The following is a 25,533-nucleotide window of genomic DNA, read 5'->3' as shown; positions in this document are numbered from 1 at the left end:
GCTCTCAGATGAGAGCAGCTGCAAGTGATCACAAGAGCCTGGAGTGGAGAAGACTGTGGGCTAGGGGCCAGAGTCCGTGAGTGTTGGGGAGTGACTAGGAAGCCCACTGGTGATTCTTATGGGGAATAGGAGTTTCTGACACTAATGAGCTCTGTGATCTTAGACAAGTCACGTTCCCTCTCGGGGCCTCTGTTTCTGGATCTATAAAATAGGATAACCTCTGTGCTACCTGCCTCTATGAGAATCCGAAGAAATAACCAGTTTCAAAGTGTTCTGTACTCACCTACGGCTCCTGGCTGGTTTCCTCTTCCCAGCACCTTTTATCTCTTGCCCTTCTCCAGAGCAGCTCTAGGGGCTGCTGCTGTCCCAGAGACACACGGACAACGGCAGCCTCCAGGGCACTGAAAAGGCCAGTGTACATCTCCTCACGTTTAGGGAGGCCCTCTATTATTCCAAGGAAAGGTATGCAACTTTGACTGCTAGAACTCCTGGGGGAAATAACAGGGTCAAATGTCTGTCCTTTGGAGGAGAAAGGACCCTCTAACAATAATATGCCTATTCAAAAGAAATCATTACTATCTCCAGAAGTAGAATTCCCCATTACTGGTTATGAGGCAATTAGCACCATGATGACCACTCACTAAAACCAACTCAGCTAATAGTCAACAATAAAGGAATGGTTACTGTGATAAACTCATTCAAGAAAGTATTATGCAGCCATTACAAAGTATATTTACATAGACTATGTAATAATATGGGAAACTGACTGTAAATGGAAGAATAAGAATATAATATGTAATACATATGTATTATATATTATGGAAAAGGAAGTGAAAAAAACACCAAATGTTATTCATTCCACAAATAATTATTGGGCACCTATATATGTCAGGCCATGTGCTAAAATAAAAAACAAAACTAACGATACGGTGGTGACTTTTCTCCTGTGTTAAACCTCAGACTAAAACTTTCCTGGTGTGAGTACATTAGCATTTTGTGACCCCATGTTTCTGATGTCAAAAAATATATATTCCAGCAGAACGAAATATACTTCTAACCTAGCCGTAATACATTTCCCTTCTCCTTCAAACTCGCCCGGCTCACTGAAAATGCCAGGCACGGAGCTAACCGTATCACATACTTTTTCTGATTAGGAAATAACATTGGATACGTATTCCTTTGCTTATCAGTCGTGCAGCAAAGACAGGACACTCCTGGCCCCGCCCGTTAAAAAAAAAAAAAAGGAAAAGAAAAATGCAAAAACCGCCCCGAAAACAAACTGCAGAATCTTTAGTCTTGGAATATTTTAACAAGCACATAAACTAAGGAGGAACTGCCCTCAGATGAGTAAGTTAACATCTTTGAAATGGTCAAGGGGCTGAAACTGTCCTTGTGGGGAAAATGCTGGGTATCTATCCCACCAGTTAAAAAAAAAACAAAACCCGTGCCCGTTCACCTTCAGGCCAACCGCCCGGCGACCTCCACCCGCCTCTTTCTTCCGGGACTCCTATCTGCCTGGAATTCCAGGGGTAGTGGTGGTTCCTGGGGCCAATAAGCGCGGAACGGCCCCTCTCCGAACCCCGCCCTCCTCCCGGCCAAGGCAATGAAAGGGTCCACGGCCTCTGAGCCTCTGCGCGGCAGGTGACGGAGCACCGCCCCCTTCCTCCCAGCCCACCAGTAGGGGCCCGACCCGAATAGAAGGAGCCAATACGATAAAAGCCCCACTACCCCCCGCCCCCGAGCCGCAACCTAAGCTGGGCCGGCCTTGTCTTGTGAGCCAATTGGAGGAAAATCCCACCTCCAGGTCTCTCAATCCTTCCAATGGATGAGAAACTATCTCACAGCGCAACTAGCGAGGGGATCCAATCGTAAAGGAACTTTCACTCTGACTAGAGGACGAAGCCAAAGGAGTAGAAAATTCGCCCTCTAGTTGGCACAAGAAGCCAATGGGATGAAAAGATCCCGCCTCTACCGTGGCGGCGGAGCCAGTGGCGTGCCGGGCCCAGGAGCGTGATCCAATGGGATGATGGGGTTCGCTCCCGGCCGCGGGCGGAGCCAATGGCCGCCGCTCGCCGGCTCCCCGCCTCCCCACCTCCCCACCTCGGCTGGCCACAGAGCCCGAGCGCTGGCCGGGGTGGGAGGTTCCCGCGGCCGAGGGGAAGATGGCGGCAGCCACAGTGCTGGCAGCTAGGCTCTGCGTTGCGCGCCGGGCGGTGGCGGTAGCGGTAGCGGGGCCGCGGGGGGCGCAGGTGAGAGGTGGCCGTGGGGCGAGGAAGGGGTCCCGCGGGCTCTGACGCCCTCCAGGGCCGGGGGGCGCGTTCCTCCCCGGCTACCCCCGGCCTGCGCAGCCCTGCGGCCTCGCGGGGCCGGAGCCCGAGCGCCCGGCCGGGAACCTTGCCCCTCCCGAAGTGCAGGCTCCAGGGCTGTGCGGTGAGGTCGGACTGGTGGTCACGGCAGCCTCTCTTAAAGCCTCGCCGCGAGAGAAACGAACCGGCGATGAACGACGCCCTGCACAGGCCCGGGCACCGAGGTCGACACAGGGTCAGTGCAGCGTCTGCTGCCATCTCCCAGCCGACCGAACGCCTACTCTGGGCAGCTCCTCAGTGCCCCCTGCGGGACGTGAGCTTTTTCTCCTGGGAGCCAGTCTTCTGCCCGTCAGACTCCTGGCTTTCTACTGAGCACTAATGCTAACTCCCCTTCTTCTTCCTGTTTGCCAGAGCGACTCAAGGGGTCAGATTCATTCCGTCCCTTTTCCCCACAATGTGACATCTCTGACTTCAGCCTTCTCTCAGTCCCTGGGAAGCGGGGCCTTCCCTACCCTCAATCCCCAGGGGCTGGGGTTGTGTTCACTCAACTGAACTCCTCCCTCCACCGATTCAGGGGACTGGAGTGAAAATTCACAGTAAGAGGTCAGATGTGACACCCAGACACCTTTGTGTCAAACAGGGCAATTGTATTAAAACCTGGATAAGATAGTTAACACGGCTTAAAGATCAGAAAACAAGTAATGGAAGTAAATGGAAACATTAACAAGGTGAGAGTAAATGGAAAGAGCTCCAAGTAGTCTTAAGAGATGATGCCCACCACCCCCTGTATATTTGAAGCCGAGAGAAGGGATTTATCTAAGGTAATTCAATAGTAAAATAGGAACTTGGACCTAAGTCTCCAGGCTCTCATTCTGCATCCTTTCCCCTGAACAGTGCTAGATTTCCTCAACCCTTTAGGAGCAGGAATCAACTGCACTGCTGAATCCTGCAGTGAAATCTGCCTGTTATCTAACCAGGCCCAGCACTATCTGGCCCTACTCTCTGCTGCTGATGCTCTGAAAGTGAGGAACTTTCCCTTTGAGTGGGAACCACTAATAGGTTTTTAGAAGGGTGAAGTTAATGGCCAGCCTCTGCCAGCCCCAACTAAGTACACGAGACAGGTATTGCCAGCTTCCTCCCTTGGGTGTGTCTGACCCACCTTCAGGTCCGAGGAGCTGCAGCTGTGACTGATGGGAATGAAGTGGCCAAGGCCCAGCAGGCAGCTCCTGGGGGGGCAGCCCCAACCATCTTCTCCCGGATCCTGGATCGAAGCCTCCCAGCTGACATTCTGTATGAGGACCAGCAGGTGGGGCGCCCTTAGGACTTATCCCCTTAGGAATTTCATAAATACCATCCAGCCTGTTGAAGTAACATGGTGGCCTCTGGCCTGTCATTGCTCCCAGTGTCTCGTATTCCGTGATGTGGCCCCTCAGGCTCCTGTGCACTTTCTGGTCATTCCTAAGAAGCCCATTCCTCGCATTAGCCAGGCTGAAGAAGAAGACCAGCAGGTGGGAAGAAAAGGGCCAGGGTTTGGCTGGGGGAGCCCTGTACTCAGCTAGAAATTTTGCTCCCGGTAAATGAAGCCACGTGTCTCCTTCCCGTTTCCCTGTAGCTTCTAGGACACCTTCTCCTTGTGGCCAAGAAGACAGCAAAGGCTGAGGGGCTGGGAGATGGATACCGACTTGGTGAGTGACGTTTGGCCCTTGAGCCCCTCACCTATGAATTCTCATACCTACCCGTCGGTATGATCTTCATTCTTTGACCCAAGCTCCATTTCAGTGATCAACGATGGGAAGCTGGGCGCACAATCTGTGTATCACCTGCACATTCACGTACTTGGGGGCCGACAGCTCCAGTGGCCTCCAGGTTGAACCTACCAAATGACCAAGGACCTCAGACTTGGATGCTTGGATGGGGGTGGGGAAAAACGGCACCCTGTAATGCTAATAAACTTGCTCTCCCTCAATTCTGGATCCCTGTCTTAAATATATAAAGATTTATACCACAAATAGGAAAGAAAACTGATTCAAGACTATGATCCCCCTTGACTATAGTCTGAGACACTAAGGAGGCCCATCCTGTAGCTAAAGGAGCATTTGCCTATATATCTGTGAGCTCAGGACTCATGGTCCACCTGGGTCAGGCCTCTAGAAAAGTAGCAGTAGGAATAAGCCTGAATGAGTAGGAAGAGACTGAATCCCAAGACTTGCTCAATTCAGATGCCAAGCCATGTTCTAAGGGGGTCTGGAAGGAGGATTGTCAATGTGAGGGCCTTTTATTGAAAGAGAAGTGATCACACCAAAAAAGTCGCTACCCTTTGACTAATTCCCATGTCTCACCATTTTGCTTTTAAGCTGTTGTCTGATGTCTTTTCATCCTTAAAATTTTTAAAAAGATGCCCCCAGTTTTGAGAATGAACTACTGTTGCCCCTACATAAACATACCAAGTAGGCTTTCATCTGATATAACAGCTCTGTGCCTGTTCAACGCAAAGAACCACCTTAGAAAGCCTCAGTAAGTCCTGCTTAGGTATGGAGGGCGAGGCCTCAGGCCAGCGGAACCGTAAAAGCCGGGCTGAGGCGGAAGGGAGGCCGGACGGAAGGCAGACTTCCCAAACTACGCCAGGTGCAAGACTTCCGCCCCGCAGAGACCTTGCCTCCACCCCCACCCTCGCCGTCAGCCCAGCTCTGGTTCCGCGCAGTCTCCTGGAATGGTTTGCCGTCTCTATGGCAACCCAGTAGCTGGCGTCTGAAGATGGAGACCACTGCGTCTACCGAGGGATCACAGTCACGGTGAGAGGCACAGCTCTGGCTGCAGGCTTAAGGGGACAAGGAAGGTTAATAGACTCGCTTTGCTGCGCTTCTGACAACTTTGCCGCTTTCACTTTTTTTCAGCTCTTTAGATGTACAGCCCAGCCCCGAAGGACTAGGGTCTATTTCGGATCCCTTTCCTTCTTGGGATGGCCGTCATAGGTCAGCCCTGGAAGCTGCAACGGCAGAAGCTTCCGCAGCTGCTGCAGCCCCTGCAGCCGCCTCCACTATCGAAGCAGCTGCATTACCTACAAAGACCCCAGCGCCCTACTCTGAACGGAGCCTTCTCATGGAGCCCTCCTCTGAAAGTCTTCTTGGGGAGCGCTACACTGGACCCAGATTCACCCACAAGATAGGCCACGGGAGACTTGGCTTTGAGCCTGTCTCTGTTTCCCATATTGCTTGGACTCCCTATACTGCAAATGACCTTAGCTCTAGCCCTGGTCTTGGCTTCAGCTCTGGCCCTGGTCCTGGCTCCAGTTCTGGTCCTGGCAGTGGCTCTGGTCAAGGTCCTGGTAACGGCTCTGGTCGAGGCACGGGTCCTGGTCCTGCCGCTGATTCTAGGCATAGGCCAGGCTCTGGCCAGGGCGCTGGTTTCAGCTCCTCTGCTGCTTCAGGCTTCATAAAACCCAGGGCAGATCTGCTCCCTAATTATGCCTCCTGGAGTCACCACAGCCACTGGGAGCCTCAGAAACAACCCTGGAAATTTTTGAAAGTCTCAGAACCTGGTGCCCGAGGGCTGTGGAAGCCCCCTGAGGTTGAAGGGACAAGTAAGGTTCTCAATGAAACACTGCCACGGGGCCAGTGCCTTCTCTACGACTGGGAGGAGGAGGTATTAAGGTTTTAACCTGCTCCTTTTTCTTGAAGGCTGCCCCCAGTCGATGAGGGTGGGTACCAGAAAGGATATCATGGTCACTCAACTTGGGGCCCACAGAGAGCCACCAACCACCTGGATCAAGTCCCAAGCATGCAGGATGGCTTTGAGAGTTTCTTTTTCCGACACGGACACCGGGGACTGCTGACCCTGGAGCCACAGTCACCCATGTGCTCCAGCACCACCCAGAAAGATTCATACCAGCCCCCAGGAAACCACTCTCAGCCAATTCGAGGTATGAAACGTGAGAGAACGGGCCAGAGTGAGTCTAGCAGAGAAAAAAAAGAGAGGAATGTCTGATGAGTGCAAAACGCAAAGCTCAGTTTTTCTTCCTTTTCCCCAATTTTTTTCCTTCTGGGCCTGTTTCTTAACCAGACTCCCCCACTCTGTCCATTCCCTGACCTCCCGCAGGGAAACGTGAAGCCATGCTGGAGATGTTCTTGCACCACCAGATCTGGTGAGAGGCTGGGTGAAGGGGAAAGGGGAGGGGGAGGACAAAAATCAGGGGAGAATGGCCTTGATGCCCCCCAGGCCAATGTAGTAAAGAGGTGCAGGCAGAGCAGGAACCCACAAGGAAGGACTCTGAGGTCGAGTCTGTGACACACCACGACTATGGAAAGGAGCTGATGCAATCAGGGCCTCCTGCCCCAACAAAGGTAAGAACCCATCCCACCCCACTTGTACAGCTGGGCCCTGACAGGCTGTGGGAAAGCAGCAGGCCCAGAGGTTGAGAGAGGGAGCTTCAGGCCAAGAGTTATTCGGTATCTCTCCCTCACAGCCTCACGACTACCCTAAGGAACAGCCTGAAACCTTCTGGCTACAGAGGGCACCACAGCTACAGGTGTGTGAGGGTGACCAAGTGTTGGGAGTGGGGGAAAAGGATGGGAAGAGGCTGTTCTGTCCCGGCTTGGAGGAGAGAGGGCTCTGTCCTCATTCTGGCACTCCTCCAGGGTGTCAGTAACATCAGGACTCTGGACACGCCATTCCGGAAGAACTGCAGCTTCTCAACACCAGTGCCTTTGTCTCTAGGGCAGCCCTTGCCCTATGAACCCGAGAATTATTCCCACCAATTGGGAAAAATATCTTCCCTTGGCTGTCAGGGAGGAGGGCAGGTGGTGGAGGGAGGGGTAGAACTACTCCTGTCTAAGGGTCGAGGAGGGAAGTAGACGTGGAATATGGAATCTCCTTCTGTCTGTACTGAAGAGATGGGGAGGAAGTGAATTCGGTCTGTACTTGGTGAAGGGGCTCTTTACATAAAAAGGGTTCTCTCTCATCCTGAGACTGCTCATTCAGTGATTCTGTGAGTTACCGTGTCCATACCCCATAACCTTTCCTTGGAGTTGCCCCTAACACAGACTATGTCACCATGACTGGTTTTGTTTGTTTTATATTTGGCCAAAATATTCTGGTTTAGATACAGATATTTACAGAAGGTAGGGAGGAAAGGAACCAGGCCAGAGAGGAACAGGTATATGTACAAGGCTGGGCTGCAAAGGGCAGCAACTTCCATATAAGTTGGGGGTTTTGTGCATGTTGGTTTCCATCTCATGTGACAATGTCCACTTCTGCTATGTGGAGAGATGATGGCCACTGCCCACCCGGGTACCAGCAGCAGGGGATTGTCTGACTTGGGAAGAAGTGGGGTTTACAGGAGCCCAGCAGGTCCTTTCTGCTCTCCTAGGAGCCAGTAAGTTCGCATCTTTCCTTTTCCCTGGAAGCGGAGAAGTAGAGATAATTCAGATTCTTCTATGTTATTCCTCATATCTCCCTCCCTTCCCCCCACAAACCCCGTGATTGTGTTCATCCTCCCATTCCATGACTCCCTCCCCATGGCCTGCCATCACCTTCATCTCCACATCCCCTCGAAGCTCTAGCTGGAAGCATCCTAGCTCATCCAGGGCATCCTTGGTGGTAGAGGAGACATGAATCTTAAGGGCTGGGGTGGGATAGGGGAAATGATGGAAAGAAGAATCAAAGAAAAGGCAACCGAAGAACTGGCAGGATCGGAGAGAGCTTTACCCAACCACCATCCCTCAGGAGGGTCTCAGTCTTCCCAGGGCACATGCACTAGAACCAAAATATGTCCAAGGATGGGGCAATCAGGAACTGTGGTGTCTCAGAATGAGATTTGGAGGAACTCTGAAAAGAAGAAAAGGCCAACACAGGTTGAGGCTGATGCTGGGGTTGAGGGCTAATGTCTCACCTTGACCATTAGACTCCATTCGGGAAGCAGTGTTCACTGTGTCTCCAAAAAGACAGTAGCGGGGCATCTTCAGGCCAACGACCCCAGCACAGACGGGCCCTGTGAGAAGAAATAGGTTGGGAGAGCCTGGGAAAAGTCGATATGAGGACAGGAGTGAGAGTCAGCCTTACCCGTGTGGACCCCTATGCGTAGCCTCAGCTGGTCATGGGGTCGGTGGCGGATGCGGAAGGAAGAAACCGCATCCAGTAATGCCAGGGCCATACGAGCAATTTCCGGGGCATGGCGCTGACCATTTCTGCCTGGGAGACCAGATACCACCATGTAGGCATCTCCAATCGTCTCTACCTGATTGAGAGGGGGATGAAAAGGTCACCTCTATCTGTATCAGTGGGGATGGGGAAGGGCAGAAGGAGACAAGCTGGGTACCACTATGAGTCATCCTGACAGCCTGGGGGCCAGAACATTGACTAGAAAGTAAGTGCCATGGTCCTGAGAATCTGGGAGAAGGGGAAGTCAAGGGAATCTGTAAATCCTCCTGCCCATCCCAGCACCTGGCGAATACTCTACAAATGTCTGCTGAATGGACACCCTGTCTGCAACAGGACATGGTCAAATAGGCTCTGCTGTCAGGAAATGGGAAGCAAGACAACAGGGCTGCCCTGAAGAGCACAGAAGCTGGTGGGGAGGTCAGCGAGGCCCAGTGAAATGAGCCTCAGACAGCCTAAAGTGTCAAAGGTAAGAAAGCAGGCACTTGGCTTCGTTAATTGTACTGAAGCTGTGTAAGAGAAGGTCCTTGTTTTTAGGAACTACACACTGACCTGTTTAGGGATAAAGGGGCACTGTGGGGCTTCCCTGGTGGTCTAGTGGTTAAGAATCTGCCTGCCAATGCAGGGAACATGGGTTCGAGCCCTGGTGCGGGAAGATCCCACATGCCGGGAAGCAACTAAACCCGTGCGCCACAACTACTGAGCCTGTGCTCTACAGCCCGCGAGCCTAGAGCCCGTGCTCCGCAGCAAGAGAAGCCACTGCAACGTGCACCACAACGAAGAGCAGCCCCCGCTCACCACAACTAGAGAAAGCCCGCGTGCAACAAAGACCCAACGCAGCTAAAAATAAAATAAATAAATTTATTTCTTTTAAAAAGGGGGCACTGTGTCTGAAACTTACTTGCAAAAGGTTCAGAAAATAATACATGGATACATAGATTTTTTTTAAATAAAGCAAATGGGGGAAAATATAAACAATTGGTGAATGCAAGTAAAGGGTTTATGGGAGTTCTTTGTTACAGTAATAACAGAGATGGCAGAGTAAGTCCAAAGGGAAGGGACAGGAGTGGGTAATAAATGTTATCTGTACAATATTAGGCATTTTCCACAATAAATTTATTATTCCCATCATACAGATAAAACATCTGAGGCTCAGGGAGCTTCTGTTACTTGCCTAAGGCCACACAGTTGGTCACAAAGCCCGATCATTTTTACTCCCAAGCACAATAAAGCCTACCCTGTGCCAACTCAATGACTTCAACAAAAAGCTTTCACTCCATAGCTTGTCCCTCACCCCAATAAATCATTCTATACCCACATCCTGTATGATTCCTCCATGTCTGGAGTGAATGAAGAGAAGAGAAAAGATGACTAGGCTATGCCTATACCCCCAGGCAAAAAGTGGCAGACAGGGGCTAGATCTTGTGATGGTTCCGATTAGGCAAGCCTTAAGGATTCACAAGAGATTAGACGGGAATGTACAATTACAGTGCCAGAGCCTCATTTGTCTACAAAGGGTACTCTAGCACTAGGATGCTGGAGACCCAGGCAGGAAAACTGACCCTGGAGCAGGTAAGGCATGTGGGATTCGGGCAGACTGGGTTTTAAAAGAGTGTCAGTGTAAGGGCAGCCCCAGCTCTCACCTTGTAGACGTCAAAGTTGTCAATTATGGCATCAAAGCAGGTATACAGATCATTAAGAAGTGTCACCACCTAACAGGGATGGGAAAGTAGAGGCCTTAAGACTTTCCAACTTTCTAAGACTGTCCAACTAAGACTGTCCAACTTTCTAAGAATTCTTAACACACAAGCCATAACAAGATATGGAAACTACAGACCAAGCTAATCTTCCCTATTATCAAGGATCTCTATGCCCCAGTGAAGCTCCCGCAGGTCTCTACCCCACCCTCTGCCCCTCACCTGGCTCTCACCTGCATGGGGGTGCTCTCTGCTGACAAAGCTGTGAAGCCAACGATGTCACTGAAGTAGATGGTAACGCTGTCAAAGGCCTCGGCCTGTACGGTCTCTCCCCGTTTTAACTGCTCTGCCACTGAACTAGGAAGCAAAGGTACAGTTTGAGCCAAACTCAGAGAAAGAGGGTGGGAGGGAGAGAGAGGAAAGGAGTGTATGGCTGGAGCAGAGATGAGTTCTAACATGAAAGCTGAGCCTGGTGGAGGAGAAGGAAGGTGGCTGGGAAGACATTACAGTCCAGGGCAAGGTAAGGTGTACAGGTGGTGTGGGGTTGGAAGGGGATCCCTGAGGATGTGGGCTAAAGGTCTCAAGTTGGGATTGTTCTACATACACTTGCTGGAGCAAAGGTCTGGTAGAGCAGCGTCCTAAGAAGAAGGGATGGGAAGCCAGGAAGAAGGCAGCACAACTCATTTGGAGACAGAATGAAAACACACGGTCTAGAGCCAGAATGGGCTCATGGTAGCAAGATGTAACAAAGCAGCATTCTAAGGGTTGGGAAGTGAGTTCTCAGGAGCTTGATTAGGCAGAAACCAACAGAAGAATACCACAGGAAAATTCAGGAAGGGGGACAGGAGTCTCACTGGGGTAGAATTTGGTAGAGCAGAGCCTCAGCCTTGCGTTTCTCCTCCAGGTAGGCCTGTGTGCGTTCCTCCACCAGCTTCTCCAGGTTGTTGGCATACTGCTCCATGCGCAATAGGAGGTTGTCCAGTATGCTGGTGCCACCCTCCCTGGAAGGAGGCCAGGATAGGGTACCTGCTCCAAGATGCTCAAGACCCCCAGGGCTTTCTACCCAACCCACCCTCTCGGTCCCACCAACCCCACCTCACCCACTAAGACTGATGTGGCTTCTAGCCCCGGGGAGCTCCTGCACCATAGTGCCCTCTCACTTGTTAAAGCGGCGAATGAAGCCCTTAATCTGTCCAAAGTCTGGTCGCTCAGCTGCGTCCTGGGCCCAACACCGCTCCATCAGCAAAACCAGCTCTTCATTCAGTTGGGTCCGGTCGATGCTCGGCCGGAAATAAGGCCGCTGACCATTTCGGACCTTCTGGACAATCTCTGAGGGTGATAAAGGGTTTGGATGAAGAACAGGTCCCCCAAGTAGAGGAGGCTCTGGGTCGTAGATTGACTCTCACCTTTGGGGCTGAGGTCCAGGCCCTCCAAGTAGAAAGGACCACTGCGAAGGGCTATCTCCTGTAAGATGATCCCAAAGCTATAGACATCGGCCTTCTGCATGCCTGTGGTTGGCAAGGGGTTCCCACTGAGCAGTTCTGGGGCAGTCCACAGCTTCTCTGAAAAGAGGGAACAGGCGGCCAGGTCCTCAAAAAGGAAATCCCCCAGCCCACCTGGCCTCATTCCTATAATGCTCGCCGTATTACTGTCACTCCGTCTCCCTCTCCCACCCTCCCTAGGTGGAAATGATCAGGGCTGGGGGAGCAATGTAAAAGCAGGTTGTGGGGGAAGGCCTCACTGGCATAGAGGGCGTGGTTGTCATCAGGTTCAGCAGTTGATCGGAAGCTGGCCAGGCCATAGTCTGTGATTTTGAGCACAAAACGACTATCCACCACACAGTTGGAGGACTTGAGACTCCCATGGGATGCAATAATGCTGTTATGGAGAAAGGCCATGCCCTGCAGGATACAGATCAAGTCATGGGATCGGATCATATCTGGCTTGGGATACCCCCTCTCCGTGAGATGGACATTAGCTAGCTGTCTAAAGATCTTGGGACCACGGGCTTCCTTGGTGGCGCAGTGGTTGGGAGTCCGCCTGCCGATGCGGGGGACACGGGTTCGTGCCCCGGTCTGGGGAGATCCCGCATGCCGTGGAGCGGCTGGGCCCGTGAGCCATGGCCGCTGAGCCTGCACGTCCGGAGCCTGTGCTCCGCAACGGGAGAGGCCACAACAGTGAGAGGCCCGCGTACCGCAAAACAAAAAAAAAAGATCTCGGGACCATAAAAACAATAAGCTAATTTCGGAATGCATCCTTTGTACAGTTTCCACCCCAGGAAGCAGGCAAAATAGGACAGTCGTCTCTTCCTGGTACCTTAAGCAGTATATCGGCACCCAAGCACCAGGGATAGGAGACATGCTTAAGAGGAAGGACAAGGGGAGCTATCAGTTATCACCCTGGAAAGGGTGGTCTGTATTCTGAGTAATGAAGGGATCAGAACTCTGAGGGTGAACTCCAAGAATACAACACCCATGGTGGCCTCAAATGCTTGGCCACTACTCAGGAAGACATGGCTTGAGATCCAGGTATCAAGAGTACCTGGATGCACCAAGGAAGACTAGCCAGTTGTAAACTTTAACATACAACCATGTATAGGCAGGCAAGTCGAGATAGAGGAGGAAAGCCATCTACTACAGGGGATGTCGGGCCAGAGAGAAAGTGGAGAAAATAGTAAATTAGAAAAACCTGGGAAATGGACAAAGGTAGGAGGTAGCTACCAAGCCAATGTAGAAGCTGAAACTTCTGGCCCCCCTGGGGCCAGAGAGGAGAGAAAGGTTGCCTGTGAGGGACTCTAAGGCAGGTCCTAAGAAGGCAGAGTGGTGCTTCCCCTGGGAAGTCAGTTCAGATGGAACCGAAAAAGGATACGGTGTCCTGTATGCTAACCTCCTTTAAATGTTTAGCTCTGGGCTTAAACAACTCAAAACTCTAGTCTCTGTGAACTCTTCCTTTTTATTCGTTTCATCTTGATATCAACAAACCTTTGGGAATCTCCAAACTCGTGAATACAGATGTTAGGCTTCTGGCTTTGTTCTAAATCACCTTTCCATCAAATCACTGTTCTCTCAAGAGTCATGTTTTTCTTACATTTATCATCACACCTCCAGCTGAGCACCACATCAACTTTACCTAATATTTTATCTCTGACTTGATGGCAAACTTTAACACACACACACAAAATTTTTTAAATAACCTCTTGAAAACTATGCAGAGAAACCAAAGCCAGCTCCAGGTGTGGTACAGGTGATCCACTAGGCTAGCTCACTGGCTAGGGGACTTGCTTCTAAACACCTGTCCCACCTGTGCAAGATTCAAATTTATGCCTTCACAAATCCATAGACCTCTGGGTCACTTGAAAATAGCTGAAACCTAGTATATTAGAAGATACCAAACATTTAGTATAATTTTCCTTGGCTTCTCTTAGTTTTACTAATAAATGTTCATTTCGAATTTCAGTTTTTCTGAACAAAAGAGCAGATACGTGAAATATTGGTTAGAGAGTAAATGATGAGGAAAAAAAATAGAAGATAAATGTTTGGAGACCCCATTAATTTTTCCCTGCTAAGAGATTTTAATATAAACTCTTGGAGGAAAAAGAAAAGATGATGGAGAGAGATTTGAGATATTTGAGATCTGAGATTTGAGCTAGGGCAGGAAGACAAAAGTTCTCTACAAGTACAGGACTCTTTGTGGCAGATAAAACTCATTCCCCCCAATTAAAAGCCCCAAATCCATTGTTTACCCATTATTACCCAACCTTAAGAATAAGGGGAAATGGAGAGATGGAATTTTTAGACTAGGAAGAGAAATCATAAGCAAAGATAGAAAGAGGGAGGCATTTTAAAGTGGATGAACTCAAGGAGGAGTGGGGAAGACTCACCTTAACAAGGTCATTAATGAGTGAGTAACGAAACATCCAATCCAAGTTGATGCTATCATTTTCCAGAATATCCTGGTAAGTGACATGGAATAGATTATGTGACTTTCCTAGCCCCACTATTGCCTGCACAGTCAGTGTAACTTTGGGCCTATCTCCCCTGCCCCTATAATCCCCACCTATATCCCTCACCTGTAAACTCCCACGAGGACAATACTCGGTGACGATGCAAATGTTGGGAGGGTCTATGCAGGCGCCAATGAAGCGAGTGAGATGGTTGAACTGAACATCTCTCATCTAGGAAAAAAAAAAAAAAGGAAGAAAAAGAGAATTGAAAGAGCTAAAAATTAGATACAGAAATCTACCACTACATGAGAGGACCTTTCTCTTAATTGTCTTTACAACTTGAAATCATTTATAAATAAACCCATTGCCCTCCTAGCCAATTTTACTGTTCCCTAGTCCTCCCCTTCCCCTTCCCCTTCCCCATTCTTATTTACCCCTGGCCCTCAACCCATACACCATGACTTACATGTTTGAGTTCAAACAGAACCTGCCGGGTCAGCTCAATGCGCTTCTTATTCACATGTTTGATGGCAACAACATTTCCCTGATGGTGGGAGTGAAAGGGGAAGAGGGACATTAATATCAGAAAGGGTCTCTGGGTGCTGGGAAGGACTGGAGAACTGTGGGAGCATCCAGGAGATCAGCTGGACAGAGAGGAGGGTTATGAGGAGCAGAGGGTCACGGGAAGAGGTGATAGATGTGGATGAGACAGAATGAAATGGTGGGGACCAGAACAAGTGGACGACTGTTCACCTTGAAGTGACCGGTGTTGGCAAAGATCTGGTATTTCCCATGGGCTGTCATGAGCGAGCCGTAACTGGATCCCCGCTGGGGCCAAGGGCAACATGGAGGCGGAAGGATGAAAGGAACATTAGATGGTGGTGGTAGTGCAGGTGCTATCATTACAGGCTGATGTGCTGGGAAAGGTCCAGGGTACGAAAGGACAGGCACTCAGAGGGAAGCAGAGGGACAGCTGAGACGAGGGCTCACCAGCGACAGTGTGAGGCGACTGCCTGCACCTTTATGGTATCGCTCTGAATTGCCAAATTGCAGCTCCTCCCAGCGAATGCGCCACAACATGCTAGCCAGCTCTTTCTCCAGCATCAGTTTTCTGTAAGGACTGCACACCTCAGTTGACTGGCAAGCCCAATCCTACCACCCCAGAAGCCAACAGCGGGGTTGCAGAGACTTCCCGGCAGCTCCTGAAGCTGCAGTTGTCACGCCCCAGACACAGGACTGAGAGAGAGGGATGCATTCCCTCCCCCGTGTTCTAGGGGCCTCCTGGCCTCAGCCAGAAGGCTGTGTGGAAATGGGAGGGAGGGAGTAGGTCAGCGGAAAGCCCAGAACTCACCGGAAAATGAGGAAGCTGGAAACGCCAAACATGATGAAGGTGATTCCTGTGCCCAGCGCCACGATTGCCAGAGTGGAAAGTGGGGCTGAAGGGAGAGGGGGCCCTGAGAAAGACTGTGTGTGGTGCTGTGAACGGGGAGGGGGATGCTCTTAGGTGCAGGGAGCAGACAGATCTCGAGAGGTAAAGAAGCAGGCAGGGGGCATAGGAGAACAGGTGATATAGAGCTAAGGGTGGGGGAGCCTGTGAGGAGGAGGTGAAAGAATGGAAGGTCAAGGGAGGAAGGATTGCTCCCAGTCCCTGCACACACCCACTTTTATCACAGGATGGGTCGTCCAAGTCAAAGGCACAGGGGGGATTGTCCAAGGGGGGGGCCCCCTTCACCCAGGGGATGGGCCGTCCTGTCCACCAAATCTGCTTTTCGGCTCCCGAGTAGTGGGCTGCAGGCTGTGAGGAAGGAGAAAACAGGGCCCACAGGCCTGCTCCCACCAGCCTCCTCCCCCCAAACCCAGCTACTTGGGTGCTTTTCTCCCCATCCTACCGCCCACCCACCAAGCAGCTCCAGCAGAGGAAATAAGTCCCTGCCTCTAGAACCTGTGATTCTGCCCCCGTTGACCCCCTGAAAGCTGGGTTTGCAGGCCCCCCACTCTCCTCCCTGCCTCATCCCCCATCACCTGAAAGTCCCCAGAATCCAGGTCTCCCATGGCCCACAGGACAAAATCAGTCTCCCGGTCATTGTTCTTGTCCATAACAACCAGTCCAGTTACACCTAAGACAGAAAGGAGTACCCCTTACTTTGAGATCTACCCTAGGCCCCTCTCCTATCCTCCCAATCCCTCCAGTCACCTCACAGTCTGTCCCTGCCCCCATTCTTAATATGTGTCCACCTCTGCCATGTTCTCTGACCCCTACTAACTCTCCCTCCTGCCCCTGGTGTCTGCGTTTTCTTCTGCCCACTCCACTCCTGAGCGTGACAGCGGCACTCTGGCCTCCAACTGACCCTCTCCATTACCATGGTATCTTCTTCCTTGCATCTTCTCGACAATTCGAAGTCCATCTTCCCGGGTGCCTCCTTCCTGTATTGTCTCATTCAGGACTTCAGCATATAGCAGGATCCCATCGTAGAAGCAGCCAGCAATGAGGTTCATCTGGGGGTGGTAACTTCAGCAGTGCTCTCCAAAGGTCCTGCCAGGCCCCTTCCCCAGCCCCCTTTTCCATCTCTGGGGTCTCCTTCTACCTCTCCTCGCTCTGGTTTGCTTTCTTCCCTCCTCTCATTCCTAAGGTGCCATCCCTACCTCACTGAACACTAAGGCAGAAGAGAAAATCCTGAATGGAAGTGGACAGCCCCCAAAGTAGGGCTGGCTCCATGGCCAAGGCTTGATTCTGAGTTAGGGAGAAGAGGCTTTCCTCAAAGTCTGGCCTGATTCTCGGGGAAAGAGAGATCTACTTACGAGGGAAGGGGCCAGCTCCACACCAAAATCTTCCCGAGCTCTTATCAGAAGACGATTCTGGAATTCCTGATACTCAGGATTCGGGGGTTCTCGGTATGTGATGACCAATACCATCTGTACCAACAGCACATGGGAGAGTGGAAATGATTCAAGATGGGCATTAGGGGAAGAGAGGAAGCAGGACAGGGAAACTTGCTGAAATATACATGATATAAAATGTACATGGGTGACTCTGAAGGCCGAGAGGATACTAAACTCATGTGTGTGTGTGTGTGTGTGTGTGTGTGTGTGTGTGTGTATGTTTAATGCTCTGGGGACAGCAGGTGGCACGCCTCCATACAAGATAGATAGATAGGATGGTTCTGGGAAGGTGGAGACTGGGAAATACATGAAGTCAACTCCATCCCCCAAACTGGGCTCCTCATCGTCCTGAAGCCCCTACTACCACCCAGGCCTCCCAGCAGGGCTGCCATAACACTCACAGCTCCTCTGTCCCATCCTTTCTGGGTACCTGTTTACTGGCAAGGACAGCACTGAGCAACAGCTCCTCTCCCTGGTGTTAATTACTGCTAATGTTATCAGTAAAATGTTTACATTTTCATTTGGGCCACTTGAGCACAGTGCCTCCACCCAGTGAATTAGAGATTTCAGGTCCTATGACAACTGGGGGAAATCCTTTGAGAGAGTGATTCCATCTGTAAAAAGCCATGAGCCGGCTCCTTTAATGTGCATGGAACACCCACCATATGCAGTCCTGCATACTGGCATAGTCCCACACATCATGAGTCACAAGGAAAACACACAGTCACATGCCCACACACATCTCATAGATAAGCCAGTGGCACACATGGTCTCAGTCATGCACACTTCTCATTGGCCACAGTCAGCAGCATGTCTCTGTCTTTCACTGGGATGCCTGCCTGGCTCCCACTGGCCCAGTGGCCTCACACACTTCCCACTTCTTGGCCTCTGCCTCCACCTCAGGCCTCCACAATCACTGAGACCAGCCTCTGCCTTCATCAGGAAACTGGCACTGCAACTTTGGGGAAAGACTTCAGATCAATATATTTTGTGAAACATGACTTTGTGAAATGAGAGATTAAAACTAGTCGTTTGGGGACTTCCCTGGTGGCGCAGTGGTTAGGAGTCCACCTGCCAAGGCAGGGGACACAGGTTCGATCCCTGGCCGGGGAAGATGCCATGTGCCACAGAGCAACTAAGCCCGTGCGCCACAACTACTGAGCCTGTGCTCTAGATCCCGCGAGCCACAACTACTGAGCCCGCGTGCCACAACTACTGAAGCCCATGCACCGAGAGCCCATGCTCCACAACAAGAGAAGCCACCACAATGAGAAACCCGCACACCGCAACGAGGAGTAGCCCCCCCTCGCCACAACTACAGAAAGCCCATGTGCAGCAACGAAGACCCAATGCAACCAAAAAATAAATATAATAAATAAAATTGATTCTTTAAAAAAATAAAACTAGCCGTTTCTACCAGTTGTGTTAATTCCTGTCATAGAAAGCACCATAGGGATACTAGATATATCACTTACGATCTATTATAGATCAATTCATTCCAGGTAGGAAATAATGAAGTCAGTTTCTAATACACATTGATTATATTAGACTGGAGTCTACTTCATGATGTAATTATTCTTACTGGAGCGTTTGGATGCTTGATCACACACTGCTAATACTCTCCCACTGTCAGGCAGAATTAAAAAGGAGAGGGAGACTGAGGGTGGGGCTGGAAGGGTTCGTTCAGTAACACCTATTCAAAGAGATCTTTGTTCAAAGAATAAAAGAAAAATAGAAGGGTAGGATATGGTTGACAAAAAATGTAAAAAGTTAGTTAAAAAACTTGAAAAGATCAGGCTTCACACAATGTCTATTTCATTATAAAGGTTGATAATAGGTTTTCGATGCTTTTTAAAAAGTAATTGCCTAGGTTTGTTTCTTTGCTAGACTAGCAGTTCTCAATCGTTTTGGTCTCATGACCCCTTTACGCTACTAGAAATTATTGAGGACCCCAAGGAGCTTTTGTTTGTTTGGATTACATCTATCAATATTTACCATATTAGAAATTAAAACTGACAAAGTTTTAAAACACAAGAATACACAAGCACACCTCCTATAGCTGCCAGAATGATGACATCATCACACGTCACATAACCTCTGGAAAACTCCACTGTACAATCATGGAAGAATGAGAGTGACGGAGGCAAATAACACCTTAGTATTATTTTTAAACTAGTTTTGCCCTCATGGTCCCCCTAAAAAAGGATTCCAGGGGCCCCCAGGATCCCAAGACCACACTTTGAGAACTGCTATGCTCGACTCTGTTTTGCTGTGGTTACCAGCTACTAAAAAAAAGAGAGAGAAGCAGAAGAACTTCCAAAGAATTTCTGTTCTTGCTCAGGGGCTAGAGAGAAGGTAAAGGTAGGTAACTGTGTCCCATTCCACAGGGGACCCCAGGCGGGAAAAAAAAAAAAAAAAAGCAAAGGCTGCCAAAATGGGTACAGCGGTGGGTGGAAGCCAGGAGGGCGCCCGGGAAATGTGCAAGGGCAGCAGACGCCTGGCTCTGCCTGTGGGCCCACCCACACCCAGACCCACTCTGGCTGCCGCAGGAGGCGCTGTTAACAGTGGCCTAAATTAACAGAATGGTCTCCACAAGAGATGCTGCCTTCCACGGCCCTTGGTTTACTGCTTACTTCCGTTCTAGCCGCTGGTGTCCCCCATCTGTAACCCAGTCTCATGCTGGTCACCTAGTTTGTGGCTTCTGCCTGGGTTTCTGACCCTGTAGAATGTCCTCAAATGTCCAGACAGAGCCTCTGGATCCTTAGAGCCTAGTCATTTGGTTAGTTCCACCGTATCTACTTATTCTTCCCTTTCCTGGTTGATCATCTTGGTTTACAGTACCTGCCAGCTCTACTCCTGTCTAAATGAATTCCTAACCCCATCCCCCCTCTTCCCAACACACACATTGATTCAATTCAACAAACGTGCTAGGCACACAGAATACAAAGACAAGCAGGATCCCTGCCCTCAAGCGGCTATGGTTCAATGAGGGAGAAAAATCATAGCAACATATTTAATTTTAGAGTCCTCTCCCCCAATAGCTAGTATCCAGCATGAGCTGGGACCCCTTCCTTGGGCATGACACCCTCCTGGAAAGGCTGTGGGCATCTATATCAGGGACTCCTCACCTCTGCCGCCACCTTTTCCAGGCTGGCCTGCTCTGGGACCCCAGTGGGCCAGGTATCTCTGGGGTGTGGGCTCTCTGCTCTTTCACCCTTGTCTGGAGCTGACCACACAACTTCCCTTTGATTTTCCCCTCAGCATATTCTTGACTGCCCCTTCTCTTATATTGTAGCAAAACCTCCCTCTTTGTTTTTCTGTCTGAATAATGCCTACAGTGAGTGGGAGAGCTGAGAATTAATTTACAGTTCACCCTGGAAAAACTTGGGTTTGAACTGCACGGGTCCACTGATATGCAGATTTTTTTCAATAAACGCAGACCATGGTACTACATGATCTACACTTGGTTGAATCCACAGATGTGGATGGAACCTCCAAGAGGGAAGCCTGACTGTAAAGTTATACTCAGATTTTCGATTGCATGGAGGGTGGGTGCCCCTAACCCCCACAGTGTTCAAGCGTCAACCGCATGTAACTAATTGTTAGCAGACTAGATCCCTCCTCCTCCTACCCTAAGTGCTGGGGCCCCTTGGCTGGTAGGAATTCTCCCACAAGAAGAGAGGTGTTCCCTCCACAAAGAGAGTATGGCCCAGAAGCCTGTGGAGTCTTCCCATCTGGGAGGGTTAGAGAGACCCTCCTTGACCACACTAGCTAAAGCACAACCCCCCTGATACTCTCCTCTCATACCACGCTATGCTTTTTTTCTCTTTTTAAGTAACACATCACAGTTTGTTCTGTTTGTATCTATTGCTTGTTTATGTCTGTCTGTTCTACTGAATGTAGGCTCCAAAAGGCAGGGACATCTGTTATGTTCTCTGCTGTATACTAGCACCTCGCACAGTGACTAGGACATAACAGGTGCTGGCTAAGTAAACACTAACAGAATGAGTCAGTCTTCAGATGAATCAAACATTGACTGAATAATGTTGTAGGTTCTAGAGGAGATAGAGATAGGCACAAGAGTGGGAAATTCAGTCCAACCTGAGGATTCAGGGATTGTTTCCTAGAAGGGAAAATAACTGATTTGAGTATTATAGAATACACAAGCATTATCCAGACACACAAAGGTGAGAAGGTCGTTTTAGGCAAAAGTTCAGCAGCAACAAAACCTGTCCTGCCACTGCCCGTGTTCAAGTGTGACGGTCACAGACTTATACTCAGGCATGCAAACAGATATGTCATTCACAGTCAGACACTACCAAATATATAACCACAGCCGCATAAAACCTTACTCATTGGAGAAGGTGGCCACCCAAGTCCAGCCCTTTATACACATCTACTTAGAGTCAAAGAATCTCAGGGCTGAAAAGACCTTAAGGTTATCCTATATACCACCTCAAATCCTTTTTGGGATAAGAAGAGGGTATGCATAAATAAGTTTTAAAAAGTACTTATGTACATAAGTAAGCGAAAAAACGGTGGGAGAATCGGGGAGCAATTCATGGGTACGATTTTGAGAGGGAGAGATTTGGGGTAAGGGGAGGAAGACCACTGTGGACAAAAGCAGCAAAGAGCCCAAAGGCAGAGGGGCAGGGAGGCCCGAGGTAGCAGGTCTGAGCGAGGTCTAGCCGGCTGGAGTACTCAGCAGTACTGGGAGGTAAGATTTTAAAAGTGGGTTGAGGGCCGTATAGAATCTTAAATGTCATGATAAGGAGTCAGGACTTTATTCTGTAGGAAATAAGTCATTGAAAGTTTTGAGCAGAGAAGTGAAGTGAAGACAGTCATGTCAATTTTCCCTACAAACTGTTTCTCATATCCATCTCTTTTCATTCCTGCTATCATCACCATAGTTCAAGCCCATACCTCCATACCGCATTCTAACCTATTGCAGGTGGCCTCACTGTCTCCTCCTCTTCTAATCCAACCTGAGTTCTGTCAGTATATTTCTCGTCACAAAAAAACCTCAAAGACCCCACCATTCAAGTCCAAGCGCCTCAGTCTTAGGTTCAGAGCTCTCCTTAATCTGAATCTACCTCTGCAGCATTATTTCCTATGATGTGCTCCAAGTGAACCATTCTTTCTTGTCAGGTCAGTATCTTCTTGGATCCCCAAACATGTCCATTCCCATCTTTTTTTCTTTGCTCCAGCTGCCTGCATCCTCTCTCCCACTCTGACTAGGAACATGACATCTATCTTTAAAGTCACCATAGAGTCTTGCTTCCTTTATAATAGCTTTCCCTAAACCCAGCCCACAGTGACTCTCTCCTCTGAACCACTCAAGTTCTTAGTGTCTGTTCCAGGACACATCATCACATCCTTTCTTGTACTTGTATCTAACTGCACCACAATCATGCCTCGCCTCTCCAGAAAGGGTGGAAGCCCTCCCAGGGGCGGGGTCTAGATCTTTTCCTGAACTTCCCCCCCAACCCCACGATATATCTACCATTGGTACTTAGGAAAAGTCAGTGTTCCAGGATCTTGGGAGGTAGCCTTGGAAGACACACTGAGAAAGAGCCACAAAGGTGAGACTAGACTTGGAAAGCCTCCATCCATTTCACCCCTGTGGTTCACAATTCTTGCCCTCTTGCTGGGGTTTCTGTGGGGTCTTGTGACAGACAGAGAATTCCCAAAAAAGCTCCTCTCCCCGCTCCCTTCAAGTTTGACTCAAATGATACCTGAAAAGCTTCTCTGAGGGCCTCAGCCTGTTCCCAGGTGCGATTGTCCTGCCAGGGCCGGCCTGTGGAGCGCGTGGGGCCCGCACGGAGACTCTCCCCAAAGACATCCAGGTAAAAGAAGACATAATCTCCGTTGGTCAGGTTCTCCCTCTGGGCCTGAAGCAGGATCTCATGCAGCATCTCCAGAGGGCCGCAGATATACACAACTGGGAGCAGGTACATGACAGAGGGGCACTCTGAGAAAGCATCCAGGACCCTAGACAGCCCCCTCTCTGACCATCTGCATTCCCATCTTTAGCGAGGAAGAGAGGCCCTAATCTATCAACCACCCAGCAGATGTTCCCCATCCCTCCCCCCTTGGAGTCTATGTCATAAGTACCCTGGGACCGTATGGACCATCTGGCAGAAGTCAGAGCCTGACTCCAGACCCCAGAGGAAGGGAGCTATCCTTCAAGGCCCTCCTCTTCCCAGAGCCCTGCCTGCTGCTCCCCGCCAGCCCTCCTCACTCCCCCACTCTGCCCTGTCTTTCCCTAAGCTCAAAGGCACTGACTGCTCAGAACTTCTCTCAGTGGGAGCTTTACCTGTCTTTCCCAACCTAATCAGCTACACCGCAAAGCCCATTCATGGAGTCTTCACGCTTTTTATGCCACCAAGGGGTACTGGCGGCCCAGTCTGAGAAGTCTCTGCTCACAGACAGGCACACATTTTGGAGTGACCATCAACCACACTCACTATTCCAAGGAACTCACACTGCTCCCCAAATTCAACTTCCCCCAATCCCACACCCTCCCCGACACAAGCTTCTCCCCTCAGGCCCTCTTACTCCTTGTTCACATCTGTCTGTGACATCCACAAGCCCCCCAACATAACGCCTTAGCCCCTCCCAGGGGCTCCATCCACACGTGTTTCTTGATCCCAACCACCACATTCGGCTCCTCCACGGCTATCTCCATCTACAGCTTCCCAGTGCTCAGCTCCAGGGACACAGCGACCCTCCTCCCCTGACCCTAAGTAGCCCGGGCCACACTCACTGCGCCCGTTGGCCCGGATGAAGTGGGTGGCCTGCTCAGGGCCCCCCGGCTCACGGGCATACACCTGGTGCTGCACACTGAGGTTGCTGCCCTGCAGGGCCTCAAAGACGCCCTCGATGGTGAAGTAGTGAGGCCGGTCATCTGTGCGAGCATCCAGATACAGCAAGGCAGCACGGGCAGTCCAATTGAAGTGCCCATGTAGCGTCACTACAAACTCACCCAGCTTGGGAGCAGAGGGACCAGTGCGCACCAGGGTACGATAATGCTCATTCTTAGCCGCAAAACCAGAGGCCACAGCACCCGCAGTCAGCAGGGGAAGGCGCCAATGTGAGGCAAAGCGGGCCACAGAGGCAGCGGGGTACACGCAACCGGGGCCCAACAGAAGGTCGGGATCGTGGTAGAGCTTGAGGTCCACAGCGCGCAGCGGGGCCAGGTACTCAGAGCAGGCGCCATCTAGTTCAGAGCTGACGAACCGTAGGTCCACGGGCAGCGCCCGGCCCAGCGCCTCCACAGCGAGTGCCACAGCGGGACCCACCCGTGGCCAGGCCCAGGCATAGCTCAGGTTGTGTTCTGGCAGCACCACCGCCAGCGTCAGGTTCCGCGCCCCTGGAGGACGCACCCCACCTGCCAGGGCCGCCACCACCAGCAGGAGTGATGGCACTGCCATGGGGAGAAAGCCGCGGCCCCACCCCCCCCAGAACCTGGGGCCACTCTGGCCTACGGGGGAGCCACAAGCACCGCCCAGCCTGGAACCTGGGGAAGGCCGCCAGGGAAAGAAGTGAGGATAAGCTAGGTAGGCTGGGATACAGAAAGTGGCAGGAATCGGGGAGGAGGAGATGGGAGGAAGCCCTGGGGAGTGGGTAAGGAGTGGGTCCACTAGCCTAGGGCAGGGACGGAGGAGGGCTAAGAGTAGGGTGGCAGGAGGAGGCAGGGACCAAGGGGGCCTGTGACTGGGATGGGGAGAGCGAGAGGTGAATTCGTCTGATGAATCTAAAGCTGAGAAGGAAAAGGGGATCCGAGACTGGGATGGGGTGGAGGGGGGGGGTTGGCTGGTACAAAGAGAAGGCCTGGGGAGAACCTCACCGCTGAAAGGGCTAGGAGGGCAGAGAGCTGCGAAAAGAAGGACCAAGGGGATAAGGTGGGAGGGGGCCGGCGCGGCGGAAGGACTGGGACCATGGGCAGGCGGGCAGCGAAGCGAGGCCTGGGCCGGAGGAGAAAGAAAGGCAGGGGTAAATCTCCCTGTGAAGGCTTCTCCCGAAGCTCCTGCTTGGACTAACGGGCCCAGGGCGCTGGTCCCATCCGGAGCTGCGGCGGCCCCGCCCGTGTCCCCGCTCCTCTCTGCTCCGCTTCTCCTGGGCCTGGGCGGCCGGCGCTGCCCCGCGCTTCCTCCCGCCCCCCGCCTGGGCCCCCGGGCGCGCCGCTCGTCCAGGTCAGGTTGCCGCGGCCCGGCCGTCTCCGCTCGCTGCGCCGGCGGCTGCAGAGTGTGACTCCCCGGGCAGGCCGCCCGCCCCCGCCCCCGCCCCGCGCCTTCCCCGCCCCCTCCCCGCGGCCCCTCCTCCTCCCCCGCCCGGCCCCACCCTCCGGCGCCTGCTGTCTTCCCCCCTCCTGACTCCCTACTCCCACCCGGGCGCCCGGGGACCTCCCAGGTCTCCAACCCACCCGGCGACAGGCCGGGGGCTCCGCGCAAGGGCCTCTCAGGCCGGCGAGGTCCCGGGCGTCCCCTCACTTTAAGGCCTACCCCGTCTCCCCCAGGCCCCTGGGCCACCCCGCCGCGCGCTCTCCATCTCA

At 51.4% G+C, this 25,533-nt stretch overlaps 3 protein-coding genes across 7 annotated transcripts; 2 read left to right on the top strand and 1 right to left on the bottom strand.

Annotated features, from left to right (window-relative positions):
• Nucleotides 1-2,118: 2,118 nt before the first annotated feature.
• HINT2 (histidine triad nucleotide binding protein 2) lies at nt 2,119-4,272 on the top strand. 4 transcript variants are annotated; one of them, XM_022600160.2, is made up of 5 exons: nt 2,119-2,249; nt 3,472-3,612; nt 3,710-3,814; nt 3,919-3,991; nt 4,086-4,272. In XM_022600160.2, exons 1-5 carry the CDS (start codon nt 2,163-2,165, stop codon nt 4,175-4,177), a joined length of 498 nt encoding a protein of 165 aa, XP_022455868.1. In that variant the 5' UTR covers nt 2,119-2,162; the 3' UTR covers nt 4,178-4,272. The 4 variants fall into 4 exon arrangements, with proteins under 4 accessions (XP_022455868.1, XP_022455871.1, XP_022455869.1 ...); XM_022600163.2 differs by having other exon boundaries at nt 4,075-4,272; XM_022600161.1 differs by lacking the exon at nt 2,119-2,249 and adding an exon at nt 2,256-2,541.
• A 744-nt stretch (nt 4,273-5,016) lies between these two features.
• On the top strand, nt 5,017-7,715 carry SPAG8 (sperm associated antigen 8). The gene is made up of 7 exons (XM_089912639.1): nt 5,017-5,043; nt 5,151-5,948; nt 6,051-6,225; nt 6,402-6,447; nt 6,532-6,646; nt 6,769-6,831; nt 6,941-7,715. Exons 1-7 carry the CDS (start codon nt 5,017-5,019, stop codon nt 7,154-7,156), a joined length of 1,440 nt encoding a protein of 479 aa, XP_089768765.1. The 3' UTR covers nt 7,157-7,715.
• On the bottom strand, nt 6,710-25,227 carry NPR2 (natriuretic peptide receptor 2). 2 transcript variants are annotated; one of them, XM_089913389.1, is made up of 22 exons: nt 23,746-25,227; nt 22,715-22,920; nt 16,899-17,012; nt 16,460-16,595; nt 16,122-16,216; nt 15,758-15,894; nt 15,451-15,535; nt 15,090-15,251; nt 14,853-14,927; nt 14,566-14,643; nt 14,226-14,330; nt 14,037-14,108; nt 11,898-12,057; nt 11,563-11,718; nt 11,317-11,485; nt 11,011-11,157; nt 10,390-10,513; nt 10,103-10,171; nt 8,364-8,538; nt 8,194-8,292; nt 7,835-7,926; nt 6,710-7,701 (listed from the first exon to the last, which is right to left on the bottom strand). In XM_089913389.1, exons 1-22 carry the CDS (start codon nt 24,410-24,412, stop codon nt 7,636-7,638), a joined length of 3,189 nt encoding a protein of 1,062 aa, XP_089769515.1. In that variant the 5' UTR covers nt 24,413-25,227; the 3' UTR covers nt 6,710-7,635. The 2 variants fall into 2 exon arrangements, with proteins under 2 accessions (XP_089769515.1, XP_022455863.2); XM_022600155.2 differs by having other exon boundaries at nt 6,711-7,701; nt 15,090-15,210; nt 15,762-15,894; nt 23,746-25,225.
• Between the last annotated feature and the right edge of the window lie 306 nt (nt 25,228-25,533).

This window comes from Delphinapterus leucas, chromosome 6, assembly GCF_059928025.1.
Source record: "Delphinapterus leucas isolate spDelLeu-1000000601 "Yukka" chromosome 6, BTC_Dleu_Yukka2, whole genome shotgun sequence".
NCBI lineage: Eukaryota > Metazoa > Chordata > Mammalia > Artiodactyla > Monodontidae > Delphinapterus > Delphinapterus leucas.
The sequence above is the reverse complement of the archived record's forward strand: the minus strand, read 5'-3'. Positions and strand labels throughout refer to the sequence as shown.